Source organism: Salmo salar, chromosome ssa29 (genome assembly GCF_905237065.1).
Source record: "Salmo salar chromosome ssa29, Ssal_v3.1, whole genome shotgun sequence".
NCBI classification, from domain to species: domain Eukaryota; kingdom Metazoa; phylum Chordata; class Actinopteri; order Salmoniformes; family Salmonidae; genus Salmo; species Salmo salar.
The window spans coordinates 12,485,861-12,504,657 of NC_059470.1; the positions used below are offsets into that span (position 1 = coordinate 12,485,861).

The following is an 18,797-nucleotide window of genomic DNA, read 5'->3' on the forward strand; positions in this document are numbered from 1 at the left end:
GGCCCAAGAATTGAACCCTGTGACACTCCCATAGAGACTACCAGATGCCCGGACAACAGGTCATCCGATTTGACACATTGAACTCTATCAGAGAAGTAGTTGGTGAACCAGGCGAGGCAATCAATTGAGAAACCAAGGCTACTGAGACTGCCGATGAGGATGTGGTGATTGACAGAGTGGAAAGCCTTGGCCAGGTCAATGAATACGGCAGCACAGTATTGTTTCTTATCGAAGGCAGTTACGATATTGTTTAGGACCTTGAGCGTGGCTGAAGTGCACCCATGACCAGCTCTGAAACCAGATTGCATAGCGGAGAAGGTGCGGTGGGATTCGAAATGGTCGGTAATCTGTTTGTTGACTTGGCTTTCAAAGACCTTAGAAAGGCAGGGTAGGATAGATATAGGTCTGTAGCAGTTTGGGTCAAGAGTGTCCCCTCCTTTAAAGAGGGGGATGACAGCAGCTGCTTTCCAATCTTTGGGAATCTCAGACGACACGAAAGAAAGGTTGAACAGGCTCGTAGTAGGGGTTGCAACAACTTCAGCAGATAATTTTAGAAAGAAAGGGTCCAGATTGTCTAGCCCGGCTGATTTGTAGGGGTCCAGATTTTGCAGCTCTTTCAGAACATCAGCTGACTGGATTTGGGAGAAGGAGAAATGGGGACGGCTTGGGCGAGTAGCTGTGGGGGGTGCAGTGCTGTTGACCGCGGTAGGGGTAGCCAGGTGGGGGAAAAAAATGTATAAATTGATTTGCATTTTAATGAGGGAAATAAGTATTTGACCCCTCTGCAAAACATGACTTAGTACTTGGTGGCAAAACCCTTGTTGGCAATCACAGAGGTCAGACGTTTCTTGTAGTTGGCCACCAGGTTTGCACACATCTCAGGAGGGATTTTGTCCCACTCCTCTTTGCAGATCTTCTCCAAGTCATTAAGGTTTCGAGGCTGACGTTTGGCAACTCGAACCTTAAGCTCCCTCCACAGATTTTCTATGGGATTAAGGTCTGGAGACTGGCTTGGCCACTCCAGGACCTTAATGTGCTTCTTCTTGAGCCACTCCTTTGTTGCCTTGGCCGTGTGTTTTGGGTCATTGTCATGCTGGAATACCCATCCACGACCCATTTTCAATGCCCTGGCTGAGGGAAGGATATTCTCACCCAAGATCTGACGGTACATGGCCCCGTCCATCGTCCCTTTGATGCGGTGAAGTTGTCCTGTCCCCTTAGCAGAAAAACACCCCCAAAGCATAATGTTTCCACCTCCATGTTTGACGGTGGGGATGGTGCTTTTGGGGTCATAGGCAGCATTCCTCCTCCTCCAAACACGGCGAGTTGAGTTGATGCCAAAGAGCTCCATTTTGGTCTCATCTGACCACAACACTTTCACCCAGTTGTCCTCTGAATCATTCAGATGTTCATTGGCAAACTTCAGACGAGCTGGTATATGTGCTTTCTTGAGCAGGGGGACCTTGCAGGCGCTGCAGGATTTCAGTCCTTCACGGCGTAGTGTGTTACCAATTGTTTTCTTGGTGACTATGGTCCCAGCTGCCTTGAAATCGTTGACAAGATCCTCCCATGTAGTTCTGAGCTGATTCCTCACCGTTCTCATGATCATTGCAACTCCACGAGGTGAGATCTTGCATGGAGCCCGCCGAGGGAGATTGACAGTTCTTTTGTGTTTCTTCCATTTGCGAATAATCGCACCAACTGTTGTCACCAAGCTGCTTGGCGATGGTCTTGTAGCCCATTTCAGCCTAGGTCTACAATCTTGTCCTTGACATCCTTGGAGAGGTCTTTGGTCTTGGCCATGGTGGAGAGTTTGGAATCTGATTGATTGATTGCTTCTGTGGACAGGTGTCTTTTATACAGGTAACAAACTGAGATTAGGAGCACTCCCTTTAAGAGTGTGCTCCTAATCTCAGCTCGTTACCTGTATAAAAGACACCTGGGAGCCAGAAATCTTTCTGATTGAGAGGGGGTCAAATACTTATTTCCCTCATTAAAATGCAAATCAATTTATAACATTTTTGACATGAGTTTTTCTGGATTTTTTTGTTGTTATTCTGTCTCTCACTGTTCAAATATACCTACCATTAAAATTATAGACTGATCATTTCTTTGTCTGTGGGCAAATGTACAAAATCAGCAGGGGATCAAATACTTTTTTCCCTCACTGATATATATATATATATATATATATATATATATATATATATATATATATATATATACACACACACTGCCGTTCAAAAGTTTGGAGTCACTTACAAATGTCAATGTCCTTGGGGTCACTTACAAAATAACATCAAGTTGATCAGAAATACAGTCTAAATATTGTTAACGCTGTAAATGACTATTGTAGCTGGAAACGGCTGATTTTTAATGGAATATCTACATAGGCGTACAGAGGCCCATTATCAGCAACCATGACTCCTTTGTTCCAATGGCACGTTGTGTTAGCTAATCCAAGTTTATCATTTTAAAATGCTAATTGATCATTAGAAAACCTTTGCAATGATATTAGCACAGCTGAAAACTGTTGTTCTAATTCTTTAGACTAGTTGAGTATCTGGAGCATAGTTGAGTATCTGAGCACTGAGCACGTCAACAGTGAAGAGGCGACTCCGGGATGCTGGCCTTCTAGGCAGAGTTGCAAAGAAAAAGCCATATCTCAGACTGGCCAATAAAAAGAAAAGATTAAGATGGGCAAAAGAACACAGACACAGAAGAACACTGAGGAACTCTGCCTAGAAGGCCAGCATCCCAGAGTCGCCTATTCACTGTTGACATTGAGACTGGTGTTTTGCGGGTACTATTTATTGAAGCTGCCAGTGAGGCATTTGTTTCTCAATGTACAGACGAATCTAAGTTTGAGGTGTTCAGATCACAAAGAAGAACATTCGTGAGATGCAGAAAAAATGAAAAGAGGCTGGAGGAGTGCTTGACGCCATCTGTCAAGCATGGTGGGGGCAATGTGGTGGTATGGGTGTGCTTTGTTGGTGGTAAAGTGGGAGATTTGTACAGGGTAAAAGGGATCTTGAAGAAGGAAGGCTATCACTCCATTTTGCAATGCTATGCCATACGCTATGGACGGCGCTTAATTGGAGCCAATTTCCTCCTACAACAGGACAATAACTCAAAGCACAGCTCCAAACTATGCAAAACTATTTAGGGAAGAAGCAGTCAGATGGTGTTCTGTCTATAAAGGCGTGGCCAGCACAATCACTGGATCTCACCCTATTGAGCTGTTGTGGGAGCAGCTTGACCGTATGTTACGTAAGAAGTGCCCATCAAGCCAATCCAACTTGTGGGAGGTGCTTCTGGAAGCATAGGGTGAAATCTATTCAGATTACCTCAACAAATTGACAACTAGAATGCCAAAGCAAGTTTGAAGGACAATTATTATTTCAATTAAAAATCATTATTTATAAACTTGTCAACGTCTTGACTATATTTCCTATTCATATATTTCCTAAGCCCTCAATGGTGCTGCCCATGCTAACACTGCCTTCTGGCCACTAGAGGCCTCTATCATTCTCTATGATCCCGAGGACCTTTAGGCAAATTTTTTGAGCATGAGGAAAGACACCTACAGACAAAGTTTCAATTGTCTATGGGCGGCAGATATGAAGGTTTAAGTGAGACTGCTTATAACACCGCCACCTATAGGCCAATCGGTGCCATTCTTTTTGACCAAGTTACTCATGGCCTCTAGTTTCTGTGCCAAATTCGAAGAAAAAAAACATGTCAATCTATGCTTGAGTAATTTGACCAAACTTTTTTATAATTATGCGGTTGAATTGGCTACAATGGGAAGTCATAGTCGCAAACCAGTTGGCTTCACTGTGAACTTCTAATAAATCAAAAATGTCCTGCGGTCTTAAAGTGACATTCATTAATTAGCAGAAATATGGGATGGGTGACCTCTTGTACCATTCAGTTCGAGTTTGGTAAGGTCAGTTGGCTTAGGCTGCTCCTGCCAGTCACGGTTTCGGTCAGGGGTAGCCAGTCTCTGAATGGAGGGTTGAGGAGTCTGACAGCGAAGTCAGTGCAGAGCTGTGTCCAGTAGGGACAGAGTCTGCAGTGTGTCTGTATAACTGGAATATCCTCCTATGATGGTGCAGCATGCCCTCTCCTGAATTAGTACACGCTTTTATCCAAAGCGACTTGCAGTCATGCATGCATACATTTTAACGTATGGGTGGCCCCAATGGGAATCAAACCCACGACCTGTGGTGTTGCAAGCGCCATGCTTTGCCGACTGAGCCACAAATGTGTTGTCACTGAAGACCAAAAGTAAATGTTTTCCTTGTAGGACCGAATAGATTCTTCAATGAGCTACAGTTAAAATCATAGATCACTTTGAGCACACATTGAGATTTCAAAAGCCTTTTATTTGGAATCCTAAATTCATTGAATTTAGGATTTCAAAGCAAATTGCAAGAAGTGTATTAAGAGGTCATAGTGCAACATTTATTATTTTATTTTGGTAACAGTTAATATAATGATATATTATGCATTGATTCAGAAGATCACACCGTAGCAAAGGAGAAAGATCAAATCTATCAACCCAGAGACTGCCATTCATCCCAACTGGTGAAAGACGAAGCGATGGCACGATAAGGTGAGCATTTCCTGTCACTTTTTCATCTCCAGTATCCCACTTCCTGGTCCTCTCCGCTTTGCACTGCAGATGTTGCAAAACTGGACTCCAGGAATCTGAAAGTGAAAAGCAAAAGCCATATTAGTCCCTAGTCTGCTGCTCTCATCTGAAAGTCCATATGGAGTGAGAAAGAGAAGGGGAGATGATGGGGGTAGATACTTACTGTTCCAGGAGAAGGTAAACACTCCTTGTGGAACATGTGTCTGCAGTGGAAGACAGCCACACTGAAGTTCAGAGCCATATCTACAATAAAAGGAGCAAATGCATTAATGGACGTATAAGAACATTTTGAAGATAAATACACATAACGCAGAGGATGAGAGGACTAAAAACTAGAGTACTAATGGTCAATAGCGAATTGGAAATAGGAGTTTCAGTTTCAGTTCAACATCCGTTTAGGATCTGTGGAATGTCACTCCTGAACTCAGAGCAACATGTCCTACGTGTGCCACCTTGTCATTGGTCTGTACATTGAGTCGGGGGCAGGATGCTTGTTATTTGGCCATTGGCCAAGTTGTACTACAAGGACTTCTGATTGGCAACCCCAGGCTAAGGTGGGGGGTTATAAATGGCATCTTGTTCCTTTGTTCGGTGAGGAAAAGCTGAGGACAGGGGAGACTGACATCTGAACATCTATCTCCCAGCATAACATCTTGATTTGTCCTCTCTGAATAAACCTATTTTTCTCCCCCTGATTTGCTTTGGAGTTTGTGTTATTGAAGAATAACATAAATTGCTAACAGATGTCTGAGACTAATTCAGCATAAAATAATCTAGCTCCACCCAGCAAGCCTCATCAGATGAGTTTATTAGCTAGAGCCATTACTGAATAGAGGTATGTTTAATAGGTTAAAATATAATGATGGGAAGAAGCATCCCAATTATGATAGTGTCTACACTACAGTATAACAATATAAAACATATGTTAAAGGTAATCCCACCTGATGGTAATATTGATGCATGACAGGATTCACAGATGCCGTCTTCTGAAAAAGAAAACAATAACAAGGTTTAAGTCAATCTTAAGCAGTAAACATTAACACATATTCAAACTGATCATCTACCCACCATCCACTCGGACTCCTCTCATCTGAGTCCTATGCATCTTTTGGAGCAGGGAGAGCGAGTCAGCCACTAAGATTTTCTTACAGCCCTCCCGCAGCAAGATCTGAGATACAGAGAAACAAATAAGAGAAGAGGTAAGGTTGGACTGTTCATCTGTTGTTATAGTGATATTCTAGGTGCAATATGTGATGGCTGATATTCTGACCTGCAGGTTGTAGTCATGTAGGATCTTGACTAGAGAATCTCGGAGGTTAGGAATCTCCATTCCCTCCTTTATGCGGTGGATGAGCAAGATGGGATCCACATGTGTCCCAATGTTATTAAGGAGACCAGTAATGAAGGCTTGAGAAAGAGGGGAAAAAAGAGGAACTTAAAATGACAGTGATGGAAACACTATGTTGTAGACCTGCTTATTGTATTAGTCACATGCGCCGAATACAACAGGTGTAGACCTTACAGTGAAATGCTTACTTACGAGCCCCTTACCAACAATGCAGTTAAAAAAAATAAGGATAAAAGAAATGAAAGTAACAAGTCATTACAGAGCAGCATTAAAATATCAATAGCGAGACTATATACAGGGGGGGTACCGGTACAGAGTCAATGTGCGGGGGAACCAGTTAGTTGAGGTAATATGTACATGTAGGTAGAGTTATTAAAGTGACTATGCATAGATGATAACAGAGAGTAGCAGCGGTGTAAAAGAGGGGGAGAGACAATGCAAATAGTCTGGGTAGCCATTTGATTAGATGTTCAGGAGTCTTATGGCTTGGGGGTAGAAGCTGTTTAGAAGCCTCTTTGGACCTAGACTTGGCACTCCGGTACCGCTTGCTGTGCGGTAGCAGACAGAAACAGTCTATGACTAGGGTGGCTGGAGTCCTTGCCAATTTTTTGGTCCTTCCTCTAACACCGCCTGGTATAGACTGCAACCAGTCAGGATGCTCTCGATGGTGCAGCTGTAGAACCCTTTGAGGATCTGAGGACCCATGCCAAATCTTTTCAGTCTCCTGAGGAGGAATAGGTTTTGTCGTGCCCTCTTCACAACTGTCTTGGTGTGCTTGGACCATGTTAGTTTGAAAGTGCTTGTGTATTCATGTGACTTACGTGGCTTATCAATGGAATAGGAGATGAGATCCTCCCACAGCTCAGCGTCATCCTGCTCCTTAGCAAACTCTATGGCCTTGTCCACATCCTCCAGTTCCTCCATGATCATCTGAAGGGCCCGTCTACAGTTCCCCATCCTGCCTATGAGGGGCAAGTTACAGTGGGTCAGTTTCCTCAGACCAAATGAAGTCAATTACCTGACTGGCTGGTGGTTTAGTTCAGCTTGCCCCCGCCCCTCCCCCTCCCCCCTCCCCATATCTAGAAGCCTTTGTAACAATTTATAAAGCACTTATGAGCATTTATAATGGCTTATTCATGAGCGTTACGAACATAAACTGTACGGGGACACTTACTGAGCAGGAAGACCGTCTCCTCCACAAAGTTTCTCTCCTGACAAATCTCCAGAGCCTGAAGGATTGTGCACGTAAGATGATTCATCATGGTTCTAATATATCTGACATACTTGATAAGATCATATGAATGTCAACTCAAAGAAATGTACTTCACGGACATTTGTATTTGAGCGCGCACTGTGAAAGTGTCTCTAAGTACCTTTTCTAGTGGGCAGTGGATGCTGTCCCTCAGGAATGGCAGCAGGTTGGGCCGATCATACTCAGCATACAGGCCAATTTGTCTCTCATGGTACCGCCGACCCTTGTGGTGGTCCCTCTTGAACAGTTTGTGTAAGTACTGAAGGAGGGGGGGGGGGGGGTGCATTGTTAAAGTCATACAATTTCACAGGAAACGAGAAACTTTAAAATCGCGAAAAGAACTTGTAAAGTGCGACTCACAATGTGTAGCAGCTCAGGTCTGTCCCGGAGTTCCTCCACTACTCTGTCGGTCTGTAGCACATCGAAGACAGAAACGTGGTTAGCAGGTTTTTTTTATTTTATTTGAAACTATGAAAGATCAAGGGTAGCAAGGTAAACATACCGATATTTTGTCTTCATTATCCAGGAGCATGTCGACAGCTTTCTGTCAACACAAATCAACCCATTCTTCAGACGGGGATAAACACAAAGTGACTTATGACCTTTATGGTCTTCCAATCCAAATGCATTAAGAGGTGTGCAAGGCACGATGACTCAAGGCAAAGGTTTCCCATGACTTCTGCACAGCTTAAAGCACTCCAAAGACAGACTTTAAAAAAAAGGCTAGATGATGTTACTATTCAAGTAAGGACAAGTATACACAACACAGCTATACAGGTGCAAGGTCCCATGATACAGCAAGGAGTCGACTTTATCAAAAGATTATGCATGATGTTCTGGCTACCCACCTCTTTATCAAAGTCCATGAGGAGCACAATCTTGTCTTCTATGGAGGAGAAGAGGTTGTGTTTGTGGATCAACTGGTAAACATCTTTATGCCTCAGTCTCAGGTAGATCTCCAGGGCTCGGTCATACCGCTGGTCATAGGTATACCTGCATGGACATTACAAAGACGCATTCTTAGTGGCATTTCAAACGCTCTCAATTTATCAAAGGGAAATGGACATTGCAACAATTGAGAGGTTATGATGTCAATCCACATTGTGAAACCAGTGGAGAGTCACTCACAGTTCAGCCAGTGTGGTGAGCAGGGTGCTGTTCGTGGGGTCCTTCTTGAGGTGGTCGGCGACTGCCTGAACAATGGTCATGTTATTGTAGAGCTCTCCTGGCCACTCGCGGATCAACGTGGCAAAGCCCTTGGAGAGAGAGAGAGAGAGAGAGAGGCTGGGTAAATGAGTTCATATTTGCCGCTACTATATTTGGTTCTTCTTGAGTACTTGATATAATACTACAACACGGCAGTAAGAAGAACATCAGGAAGAGACAGACAGATATACCTCATAGTCCGTCTTTAGAAACTCATTTAAGATCATCTCATATATGGCAGGTCTGAGACGCAGGTCCCCTCTGGGCAAGTATTGGCTGATGGCCTGGAGAGGCAGAGACCAGAGGAGAGGCAGAGACCGGAGGAGAGGCAGAGACCGGAGGAGAGGCAGAGACCGGAGGAGAGGCAGAGACCGGAGGAGAGGCAGAGACCGGAGGAGAGGCAGAGACCGGAGGAGAGGACAAAAGGAGACGAGAGAGAGTTATACGAATATATATGGGGAGGAGAAAATGATAGAGATACTTATAACAGTTAATACTGAGGGCAACACAGAGTATTGTTACTTCTAAAACTTGCTTAGTGTTTAATGCCGTAATTTATCACTTTTTAGGGCCGGGATGACACCCGTGTCGCAATATGGCAAAAAATGAAAACACGAAGCAGACCAAACTCTTTGGTTCTTTAAAACCTGCTGTATGGAAAATATTGTGTTATAGCTTGGAAAATAAATACATTTGACTGGATGACAACATAATGATGTTTGTTTCCAACATTAGGGGTGTTTTCCTAAAGTTAAATCTGCTTTGTGTTTGGTTTCCTTGCCACGATACTGAGGAGTATCGCGAAAACGGGTATCGTCCTGGCCCTATCACTTTGCGATGTCACAAGGTGAACTGACTCACCTTCAACTGCCCAATGGTTTTAAACCTGTACACCTCATTCTCCCAGAGTTCCATGTTTTTACCCAGCACCTTCTGACACTTCCTGGATTGAAGAGAACGAGAGCGAGAGAGAGGGGAAACAATCACTTAATCTACTCCTTGTACTGGTATTTTGCAGAAGAAACACAACTGAAAGAACTAAAAGGCTGTAGTACCTGGCAGCGGTGTCGTAGTCACCCTTCTCCACCAGGTGATTTATGTAGGCCATCCCAATTTTCTGATTAGAACAGAAGAGAAACTCCATTAGGGAACAAAACATGAGTAATGGACTGTGTCTTCTGTCATTTCATCAAGTGTTGAATCTTCTGTAGTTTCATCTGGTGTGTATCATGTGATTTTAACCAGCTGAGAAGACAAAGGTTACTTTACTAACCTTTGCGTCGTTAATTTGCTAAAGCGGGTTGACTTATGGTGGGATCCGGTAAAATACATATGTGTAGGTAAAATAGGAGCAAGAATAGAGAGTGAATAGCACTATTGAAGGTACGAATAAAACATGACCAATGCCTATACAGTACCTGGACTTCATGGCGTTTAACGTTCTTGAAGCTGATCTCAGCAGCCATCAGAGCTTCCTGTATAATGCATTATTACCCGTTATAAGCACGCATATCTTAGTATGTCTTATAAGGTTTATAATATGTATCTCAATGCAACACATTTGCTGAAAAGCTGCTCTCAACTGATCACTGAGAAGATACTGTACAACGCAGGGAAATACTGAAATCCTCATACCAAGTCTGCTTGATTGGATCCTTAAAAAAAAAACACTGACCTCATACTTCTTCTTGTCCAGCAGCCAGTCAATGTGGTCATCCTGGTCTCTCTCTTTGGCCACCACAATGTCTTTAGGGCTGATGATGTAGAAAAGGGACTCTCCCTCGGAATGTTCTGTTGACACGAGGGTACAGGACAGAGCATGTGATCTATCCTGCATAGTAGGTTAAAGTAGCTAGAATGTGGAAATGCAGACTGTCTCTCGGAGTAGTGTTTGCCGGGGGGAGGTTTCTGACTGACTCACCCAGCCGGTAGTCTCGACACTCGTTCTCCTGGAAGTTGCGGACAGTCAGGGCGTCTGATGAGATCTCCTCAAAGCCCTCTGGGAGAGGCTGGATGATGTCCAGACGAGGCCGCGCTCTGAACTCCTCCTGATCAAACACACACACACACGCGCGCGCGTAAATATGTCGACTAGATCAACATTCAAATATCATGTCTGTGACCACTTAAGCCATTCCATCACACAGTATCTACCCAAACAGTACCATGTGGTCAGAGTTTTCCTTCACAAAGTACAGGTTGACCAGCTGGTCTGCTAGAGGCGCCAGGCCACTGATGAAGAACTCGGTTTCAAACGCAGACACTGCAAGAGAGAAGCCCAAATGACTCCACATCACCTCCACATCCTGTTACAGTAAAACCCCACAAAACATGTCGTTACATTAATACTGTGACTAGTACATGCACGCCCCGCCCTCACCAATTTCCACATAACGGCTAGGAAGGTCTCTCATCTCCGCGTGGTCCCTCTCCTTCACGGCACAGATCTTAACGGAGGAGCCCCAGCCGATGATGAGGGTGGAGTTGTCTTTCCAGCACAGACTGCATGGGTACATATCAGGCCGCAGGCTGACGTTATCCCGTAAGACGTTGGTGATTCGTTGTTTGGTGCTGATGTCATAGATTTTCACCCCCTGAAAGAGGCCAAGACAAAGAGAGTATATTCACTCTTTGCATGTCTAACGCACTACGCATTTCATGTTTGTGACAGACATGTCAACGCGTCTATTTAAGATGACACGCTGTATGACGCAACAAAAAAAAGATCTGATTCTGAAGCTTTGACTGCTGTCCTTACCACATTGTTGGCCCAGGCGATGAGATTGGCCCTCCACTGGACGTTAGTGATGGCGCCCTCCCCTTCGTGCAGAGTGGATGTCTTCCAGCGGTTCAGCCAGTTCCTCTCATACAGAAGAAGCTTGGGAGAGCAACATAAAAAAAAAACATTTCACATCAGAACCATGTGCCATTAATATCCAACTTACCACCATGGATTGAAGACAGGCACAAGCAACCGTGTCCTTAGAGCAGTGGCTTGTGGTTCTTGTATTCCCACCACCAGAGGGCAGTAGAGCACAGGGACAGGAGGACAGTCTGTTGTGTCAGTGGGTCTCCCAGAGTGGGAGGATTGTATTCAACTTGAGCTTTATCATAAATATTAAGTAAACAGACATTGTCTTTCAACACCGTCCAGCGCAGCTCAGTGAGCAGACATGATCTCATCTTTACCTGATTCAACTAACCGATCAGTGTTTATGTATGACATGATGTGAGTAAAGAACTGGAAGGGTAAACTAAAGATGGCATGAAAGATTGTGGTCTTCATACAAGACTGACAAAATCAATTGTCGAGAACCTCATTACTTCAGAAGGTTTGACGGCCTACGTGGTATTTCTCTGAATCACTGATTCTCGTCAACGGCTTTGAGACATAACGATGGCTGTAGTCCCCCTTTTCAGTCGGCTGTGGCTTCACCTCAGAGAAGGCCATATACATAAAAAGCATCTCTCAGTGTCACAGTCATACAGATGGATGTACAATAGCCTTTAGTTATTATGAACGGGGGGGGTCGGTGATAGGGAGACAGCCCCGGCCTTTAATTCAACAGTCTGGAAATGTTAACAGTTCTCTCCACAAAGAGAGGATATGACACTGGAAGAACTGTGGAGACGGAATTGAATTGCCTTTGACAGGATGTGGCTCCATTTGAGCCTTATTGATTTTCCTCACAGGGTGCTTTACGGAGGGTCTTGAGCACACGGAGAAGGAAGAAATCAGTACCAATTGTGAGAAAATGGAAAAATAACACTAACAATGAGCGTTTTATAAGTCGAGCAGCTTAAACACTTTCACCGTCGCCAGTGTTGTAGGTATGTATATAACTTTTTTCTCCAATGTTGTTGGGGGGGATTGTACCGTACTGTACAGAATTTTTTGTCTGTTGTGCCATTTGCACTAAGTGGCGTTGCGGCAGACTGCAGTCTTTGGCAATGGAAAGGGAACATTAGTACCTAACATAAAGTGTTTTCTGAATCTGAGACACATTTATGGGTATGTTAGAGAAGAGACTGCTGTGTCAGCCTACCCGGGACCCTAAGACTATGGGTCCTCCTGATAATGACATCTATTTGGTGTGCTTGTGAAGCACTGCCTTTCAAACACTGTTGAGCGAGCAGCACTTTGTGAAAATGGGCCGCTTGCCCCGGAGTGCACTCCAGACGAGAGACAGGGAAAAGTAGGAGGCTTTCACACCAGTCAACAAAGGCCTGTGTGTGCACAGCCATCAACCAAGCACGGGGGGGCTCAAGTGAATCTGTTTCACCAGAACCAAATCTAAATTCATTATTTTGAAAAACAACGGCTAATTTATGCTGAATATTTGTTAACTAAAACATGAATATAGAGTTCTGTACACATTAGCTCATCCGCAACAGTTTTCAACTACACTCCTGCTAACACTGTTGAGATGGGCTGTATACTGTACCCACATTGAAAAATCCCTTTCAATCTCACCTTGTTGCCTCCAGTGACAAATTGTTTGTAGTTTGAACTGCTGAACCGAGGGTGTAACGCCACCACCTGGAGGATATGGGAATTAGATCAATTTAGAACGCATACAAGTTATGGTGCGGGCTATTATTATACCACCCGGTACATATACTCTCAACTTGTCATAAAAGTATGACGTTAAAAGAATATTGAAATCTGCTTACTTTGACAGGACAGTCAAAGTTCTCATGGAAGCCTTCCCTTGTGTAGAGTCCAAACACTTGAACCTGCAATAAAGACATGATAGAATGACAAGAAAGGATAAGTCAGTATAGCATGAAATGAAAAATAATGAAACTAATATATATATATATATATGTTTTTCCAACTTATTCCTTCAACCTAGTTTACAGGGTTCATTGAATAGACCAGGGTCTTCGGGCAAAATACATCTCTGTCCCTAATTAACGTCTGTCCGCAGCTGGTCTGGGAGCAGTCAGAGTTACAGAGTCACTGTTGTGTATGAAGGGGGGGGGGTTCTGGACAGTAAGACTTTGATTGGATCACTGCTAGCCATCTGCCGGGTCACCAATTAGTGGACAGGTTGATTCTCTGAACCCTCCGGTGCTTTGATACCAGGTTTTTACCACAGCCGCAGTTAGCTTAGCTACAGCAATATCTAATGCAACAATTATACTGTGCCACAGCTTGACTGTCCGCGAGTCAAAAAAAGGCAAACAAACAACATCACGGCCTTTGCACTCTCAATCTTGAATCGCATAGACGATTCTGGATTATCTGAAAGGATTGACATGGATTAACGGCAAACTGAATTGGTCGAGGATGAACAACTGCGGTGGCGACAATTTTAATTGTCGGCGCAACTTTCAGTGTCGACAAGATCTTGTTTTGCTGCTGGAGTGCGTGTGAGGGGGCGATATCAGAGAGCATATCTGGACTGCAGGATCCATGAAGGATGGTAATAATGATCAGGAGAGGAGAGATAACAACAAGGCAGAGAACACTGACAGGGTATCCATAGAGATCTGATGACTGACAGGCAGATGGATGGGAGAGTCGTTCCCCTCACAACACGAGCACCGAACATGTGCTTGTTCAAAATCCCTAGAAATGTGTAGATTTACGAAAGTAAACAGGCATGAAGAAGATACAGCTTCTGGTTTGTAAGTCTTCTATGAGAACTTGGGCACAGATTTCTAAATTACTTTTCTCCAGGTAACAAGTTCTATTCAATCCTAAATATGAACAGGAATATTCTTTGCTTTTGGAATTGATGATAGGAGTTCATTAAATTGTAGAATTGCAAGTGGAAAGGGGTAAGTGGAAAGTGATGTTGAACGTCCGAATGTGTCATGCATACCACCTAATGGTGGTGCAGAAATCTAGGATGCATCCCAAATGGCATCCTATTCCCTACATCAGCGGTAGGCAACCCTTTTCCTGGAGTGCCGCAGGATCTTGTTCCAACTAGGCACCACACCTGACCATCTGAGCTAATTGATCAGTTCAGTGATTGCCTAAATTCAACACACCTGGTCTTCCAGGTCGGTAAGATCACAAACACGAAGTGCTCGTGGCACGCCAGGATCAGGGTTGCCTACCCCTGTCTTACATAGTGCACTACTTTTGACCAGAGCCCTGTGGGCTATATAGGAATAGGGTGCCATTTAGGACACAGCCCTCCTTTATGGCCACCAGTTCTGAGCAGAGAGCTAGCTCTCACCTTGCCGTCCTCAGAGCAGATCCCAACATGCTCTCCGCTCTCATCTAGGCTGATCTGGTTGATCCTCACTGGACTCTGAGGAGAGACCGCAACAACATTGACACTAAATGACTGGGAAAGTTCTGAGGCAGAGAGCAAGTGACTCTTTTGGGATTGTGTGGAGTACTTACAATTTCAAACTTCTGAGTCACATTGCCTTGGATGTCCAGAAGGAAAACTTTCCCAAAGTGAGTGCCCAGCGCAAGGAACTGAAATGGAATGAACCTGAGATTAATCTTTAAAACACCTGGGAACAATCCAAGATTTTTGCAAAAATGTTATACTGACGAAAGCTGTGGCAAGAGGATTAAAAATGCACCCTGTCTAGCGTAGCTGAGGGAGGCGGGTAGAGTGGGGTGGAATCAGTTTGCTCTGGGGCAAAAACTGTGAAATTACAGGGGGAGGGAAAACCCTATTTATTAAAGCAGACAGTGTGAAATGGTATTTTGTCTCTCAAATTAAAAGGGTTAAACATAATAAATGCACTGTACATCTGGCTTCTCCTCGCGTCGCCAGCAACCCAACCACTGCCTCTCCTGCCCACCATAAAGCTATTATTTTCTACAGAGCAGAAACTGGCTCCCCATGTTTCCTGCTTCTGCCACGTATGAGAGTATGTGTGTGTTTGAGTATGTGTGTGTGTGTGTAGGTCCACTGGGACAAGAAATTATAAAAACTGGGTGACTTTTTGGCATTAGATTATGTGTGCATTTTTCCACCCAGGCCCAGCTTCAGACCCTCCCCCTAATCCCTCCCTCCCTCCCCCCATCCCCAGGCCTGCGTGTGCGGTGAGCCCACCATGCTTCAGTGCAGTCTGTAATGAAATGCTTATATTTACAGGCACAGCTGAGCATGTCAAACAGAGCCCCTGCAATCTCCCCAAATAAAATAACCAAAAATAAATAAATAAAGGGGTCAACCTTGCGAGGCGGAGTGACTTTTAAAAGGATTTATCAGAACGGAATTGTTCAAATTAAATCCCGATTCAGGCACTTAAAGTATGAGGCAACATCAGGCAATGCGGGGTGTTGGTGGTTTTAAAGGTGCTGGGGGTTGGCTGGGTTGGGGGCCTGTGTGACAGTGCAGGTACTGTAGCCCGCAGGAGGTAGGTACACAAGCACAAAAACACTGGTAAGAAAGAGAGTCAGATCAAATCTGGCATTTCAGCACAGCAATGTCTCGTCTCTCACTCTGACACACTTTATTTTTTTATAGGATGAAAGAGGGAGAAAAAGGGGGAAAAAAATATATAAATACATGAAAATCAATAGTGGCTAATAAAACATCAGGTGAGCAGACAGAACCAGGTATGACTCGTCCTCTGTTCAGACGTGCATGAGTGCACTCGGTGCCATGACGATTAGCCATCCAGGTCAGAGTGGCCCACGGAAAAATATCAACATTCAAAAAGAGAAGAGGGGAGCGAAAAGATGGATGAAATGGAACAAGGGAAAAAAGACAATGGCTGGTGGCTGCTGATGTGTGGTGGGTGAGAAAGGAATGGCCTGCCTCTCCATACTTTACAGAGAGAATGCCAAACAACATTGAATATGTATCAAACATTTGCACAAACAATTACATTTGAAATCTATTTTAGTTTAGCCTGAAAAGCCCTGGTGGGTTAGGATCTGTACCTTTTCATGGACAGTCATACAGCTGGCAGCATCCTTTTGGAGAATTTCAGTCACCCCATTGGCCAATCGTTCATACTTCAGCTTAGGCTCCTCCACACTGTCCTCCTCCTAGTTTAAAGGGGGATTCAGTTGAAACAATCCAACATGATTCATCTATAATATACAGACTATTACACTGGCACAGATTCATGCATTTACCTTGCTGACAGGGAATGGGAATTTTGTATGGAATTTATAGAATTTCTATTCCCACTCCCTATCAGCAAGGTAGGGAATTCAATACATCTCATTCAAAATTCCCATTCCTTATCAGCAAGGTAAATGTTTCTAGAGACACACAGTCACACAAATGTCAAAGGTCAGTCAACTCTCCACCTGTAACCAGATCATCCAAACTCTCTACTGCCTGCTTCACACACTGTCCCAGGAACTGAAATGGATTACAGCCCTCCCTAGAATCCAGAGAATATGCGCTGCTGCCATATTCTCCAGTGTACATTTGCGGTCACAGTCGGAATATTCCCCATAACCCAGTTTATAACCAATGCTGCATAGACTGTGGCCGCCTATATGGTGCATCAACACAAAACAAAGACTGCTATTACGAGCACTATGGCAGAAGGTGAGGGCTTGCAACGTGTGGAGAGAATGTCATTTCCAAGAACCATCCTTTCCCACTCCACACCGCCATGTCCATTTCCTGTTTATTCTCATTGTGAAATTTCTAATGCGTGGGCATTTGTCACGGTTTACCGAGCCATAACACAGAACAACAACAAACTCTTGCCCCATACAGAGACTACATGCACTGTTTTGCAGACTTCTGTTAGTGTGGTAAGCTCCTTTTCTTTTCTTTTTTAGGCTGATGAGGCTCTACCACATCAACACATTTTTAAATTAATAAATATTCAGTAGGGCATGCTAAATTAGGAGTCTGACAGAAAATGTATATCACAACAACCCATGAGGGGAAAAAAATTGAGGGAATGTGAATCGGTCTACAGAGCATGGGCCAAGAGACTAGTGGGAGCATCTTACTTGGTTCCTATCTAGTAATCTCTGGCAAAGCCTTAAACACATAGACTGCACTCTCACTGCCTTCATCAAGTTTGTCCGCTGACAACCCTGCGACGGAGACAGGCGAATAGCAAACGGGCAAGCTACAACACAAAAAATAAATAAACAGGGCCTTGTAACAATTCAAAGGGGACATACAATCATGCAGTCCCAGGTGCTTTTTTTTTGCCTGTCAGTGTTTGTGTGTTAAAGTAGTAGAGCGGACTGGTGATAGGGGGCAGCAGAATTTTCATTTACTGGTTGAGATTTCTCCCCCCCCCCCCATTCTGAATTGTTTTTATTTTGGGGAGTAGGGGTGGAATTGTTCAATGTACTGGCTGTTCCTGACATTTCATTCTCTGTATCATTTAAAGAGAGGCTGCTCCTCACCCTAGCAGTCTGGCATGCTATATTTTATTTAGCGCTTCGCAGACACAAAATTAAAGGAGCAGGACGATAGAAAACATATCCAAAAATCTAAATGTTTGTTGGAACAGTGTACTTCACAACCGCATGCATCTCTGACACGGTCAGACATGGTATATTCTGCTGTTGATCCAGACTTTTTTTTTCTCCACAACATGACAAACATCCAGAAAATTGCATAAGAACATTTCTCTAAATCTGCTGTTTTTTCTGTAAAATAAGAGGTTGCTGTATTATGTTTACAGGTGGGGATAGCATCAATGCAGACAGTATAGATGTTTGCTACAGTTACTTCAGCCTAAATGAATGAAATGTCTTATTGTTGGCACACAACACTTACCTCAGACTCATCTGTGGATTCTTCACTTGGTTTCCTGCCCTAAATTACACGTGTTTATTAATGGACCGGGGCAAGACTTTACAATCTGCTAGAGCAAACTCATTACATGCATAATAGAGCAATAGTACAAGAGTAGCTAGCTAGGAAAATACTGTTAAGTCTTATGTTGTCTTTGTTTACGTTGTTTAGCAATGTCCAGGCATTCTCTATTACAATACATGGTTGCACACGAGGTCGCAAATGCAATTAAACCAGTTACACTTTTGAATTATTTCCTAGAAAACCGATACATGAAGATAAAGTCGATTGAATTGACTGCAAAACATTGTGGTAATGTCTGACAGACAAGATGAGGCTTACCTTCTCCTCTACTTCTGCCATGATGATTGGAAGAGAAAGCAAAACAGCGTTCTATTTGCAACTATCCATTAGTCAATTTAGATATTGAGCTAATGTTGCTCAAAAGAAAACTAAACGAATTCACCAAATGCCAGTATATTCACAAAGCAGCCCCTTGTTGACAAACGTAACGGTGCCAGTCATAAGAAAAAATCACATGACAGAAACCAGAAACGTGTGGCATTATGGGTCTCAGAGTTTTTTTTGCCAAATGGACTGCACCTCCTCCAGTCTTCACTAGCCCAG

General features: G+C 43.8%; 1 protein-coding gene across 2 annotated transcripts; it reads right to left on the minus strand.

Moving 5' to 3' along the window:
* Positions 1-4,461: 4,461 nt before the first annotated feature.
* vps41 (VPS41 subunit of HOPS complex) lies at positions 4,462-18,737 on the minus strand. Of its 2 annotated transcripts, none has more exons than XM_014180818.2 (28): positions 18,513-18,737; positions 18,153-18,191; positions 16,331-16,438; positions 14,828-14,905; positions 14,658-14,732; positions 13,138-13,200; positions 12,938-13,003; positions 11,222-11,341; positions 10,844-11,057; positions 10,629-10,726; positions 10,385-10,511; positions 10,139-10,254; positions 9,882-9,938; positions 9,519-9,580; positions 9,325-9,406; positions 8,655-8,747; positions 8,386-8,513; positions 8,106-8,250; positions 7,760-7,801; positions 7,618-7,668; positions 7,379-7,516; positions 7,180-7,234; positions 6,827-6,967; positions 5,928-6,064; positions 5,726-5,825; positions 5,599-5,643; positions 4,821-4,900; positions 4,462-4,713 (listed from the first exon to the last, which is right to left on the minus strand). In XM_014180818.2, exons 1-28 carry the CDS (start codon positions 18,531-18,533, stop codon positions 4,633-4,635), a joined length of 2,562 nt encoding a protein of 853 aa, XP_014036293.1. In that variant the 5' UTR covers positions 18,534-18,737; the 3' UTR covers positions 4,462-4,632. The 2 variants fall into 2 exon arrangements, with proteins under 2 accessions (XP_014036293.1, XP_014036294.1); XM_014180819.2 differs by having other exon boundaries at positions 5,599-5,640; positions 10,385-10,513; positions 10,628-10,726.
* Positions 18,738-18,797: the final 60 nt, after the last annotated feature.

Coding starts and splice junctions, on each gene's coding strand:
- vps41 (XM_014180818.2), bottom strand. CDS start 18,533: ATGGCAGAAGTAGAGGAGAAG. Junction 13,201..14,657: donor TCTGCTCTGAGGACGGCAAG/GTGAGAGCTAGC, acceptor TCTTTATTGCAG/GTTCAAGTGTTTGGACTCTA. Junction 7,669..7,759: donor ATAATGAAGACAAAATATCG/GTATGTTTACCT, acceptor GATGTGCTACAG/ACCGACAGAGTAGTGGAGGA.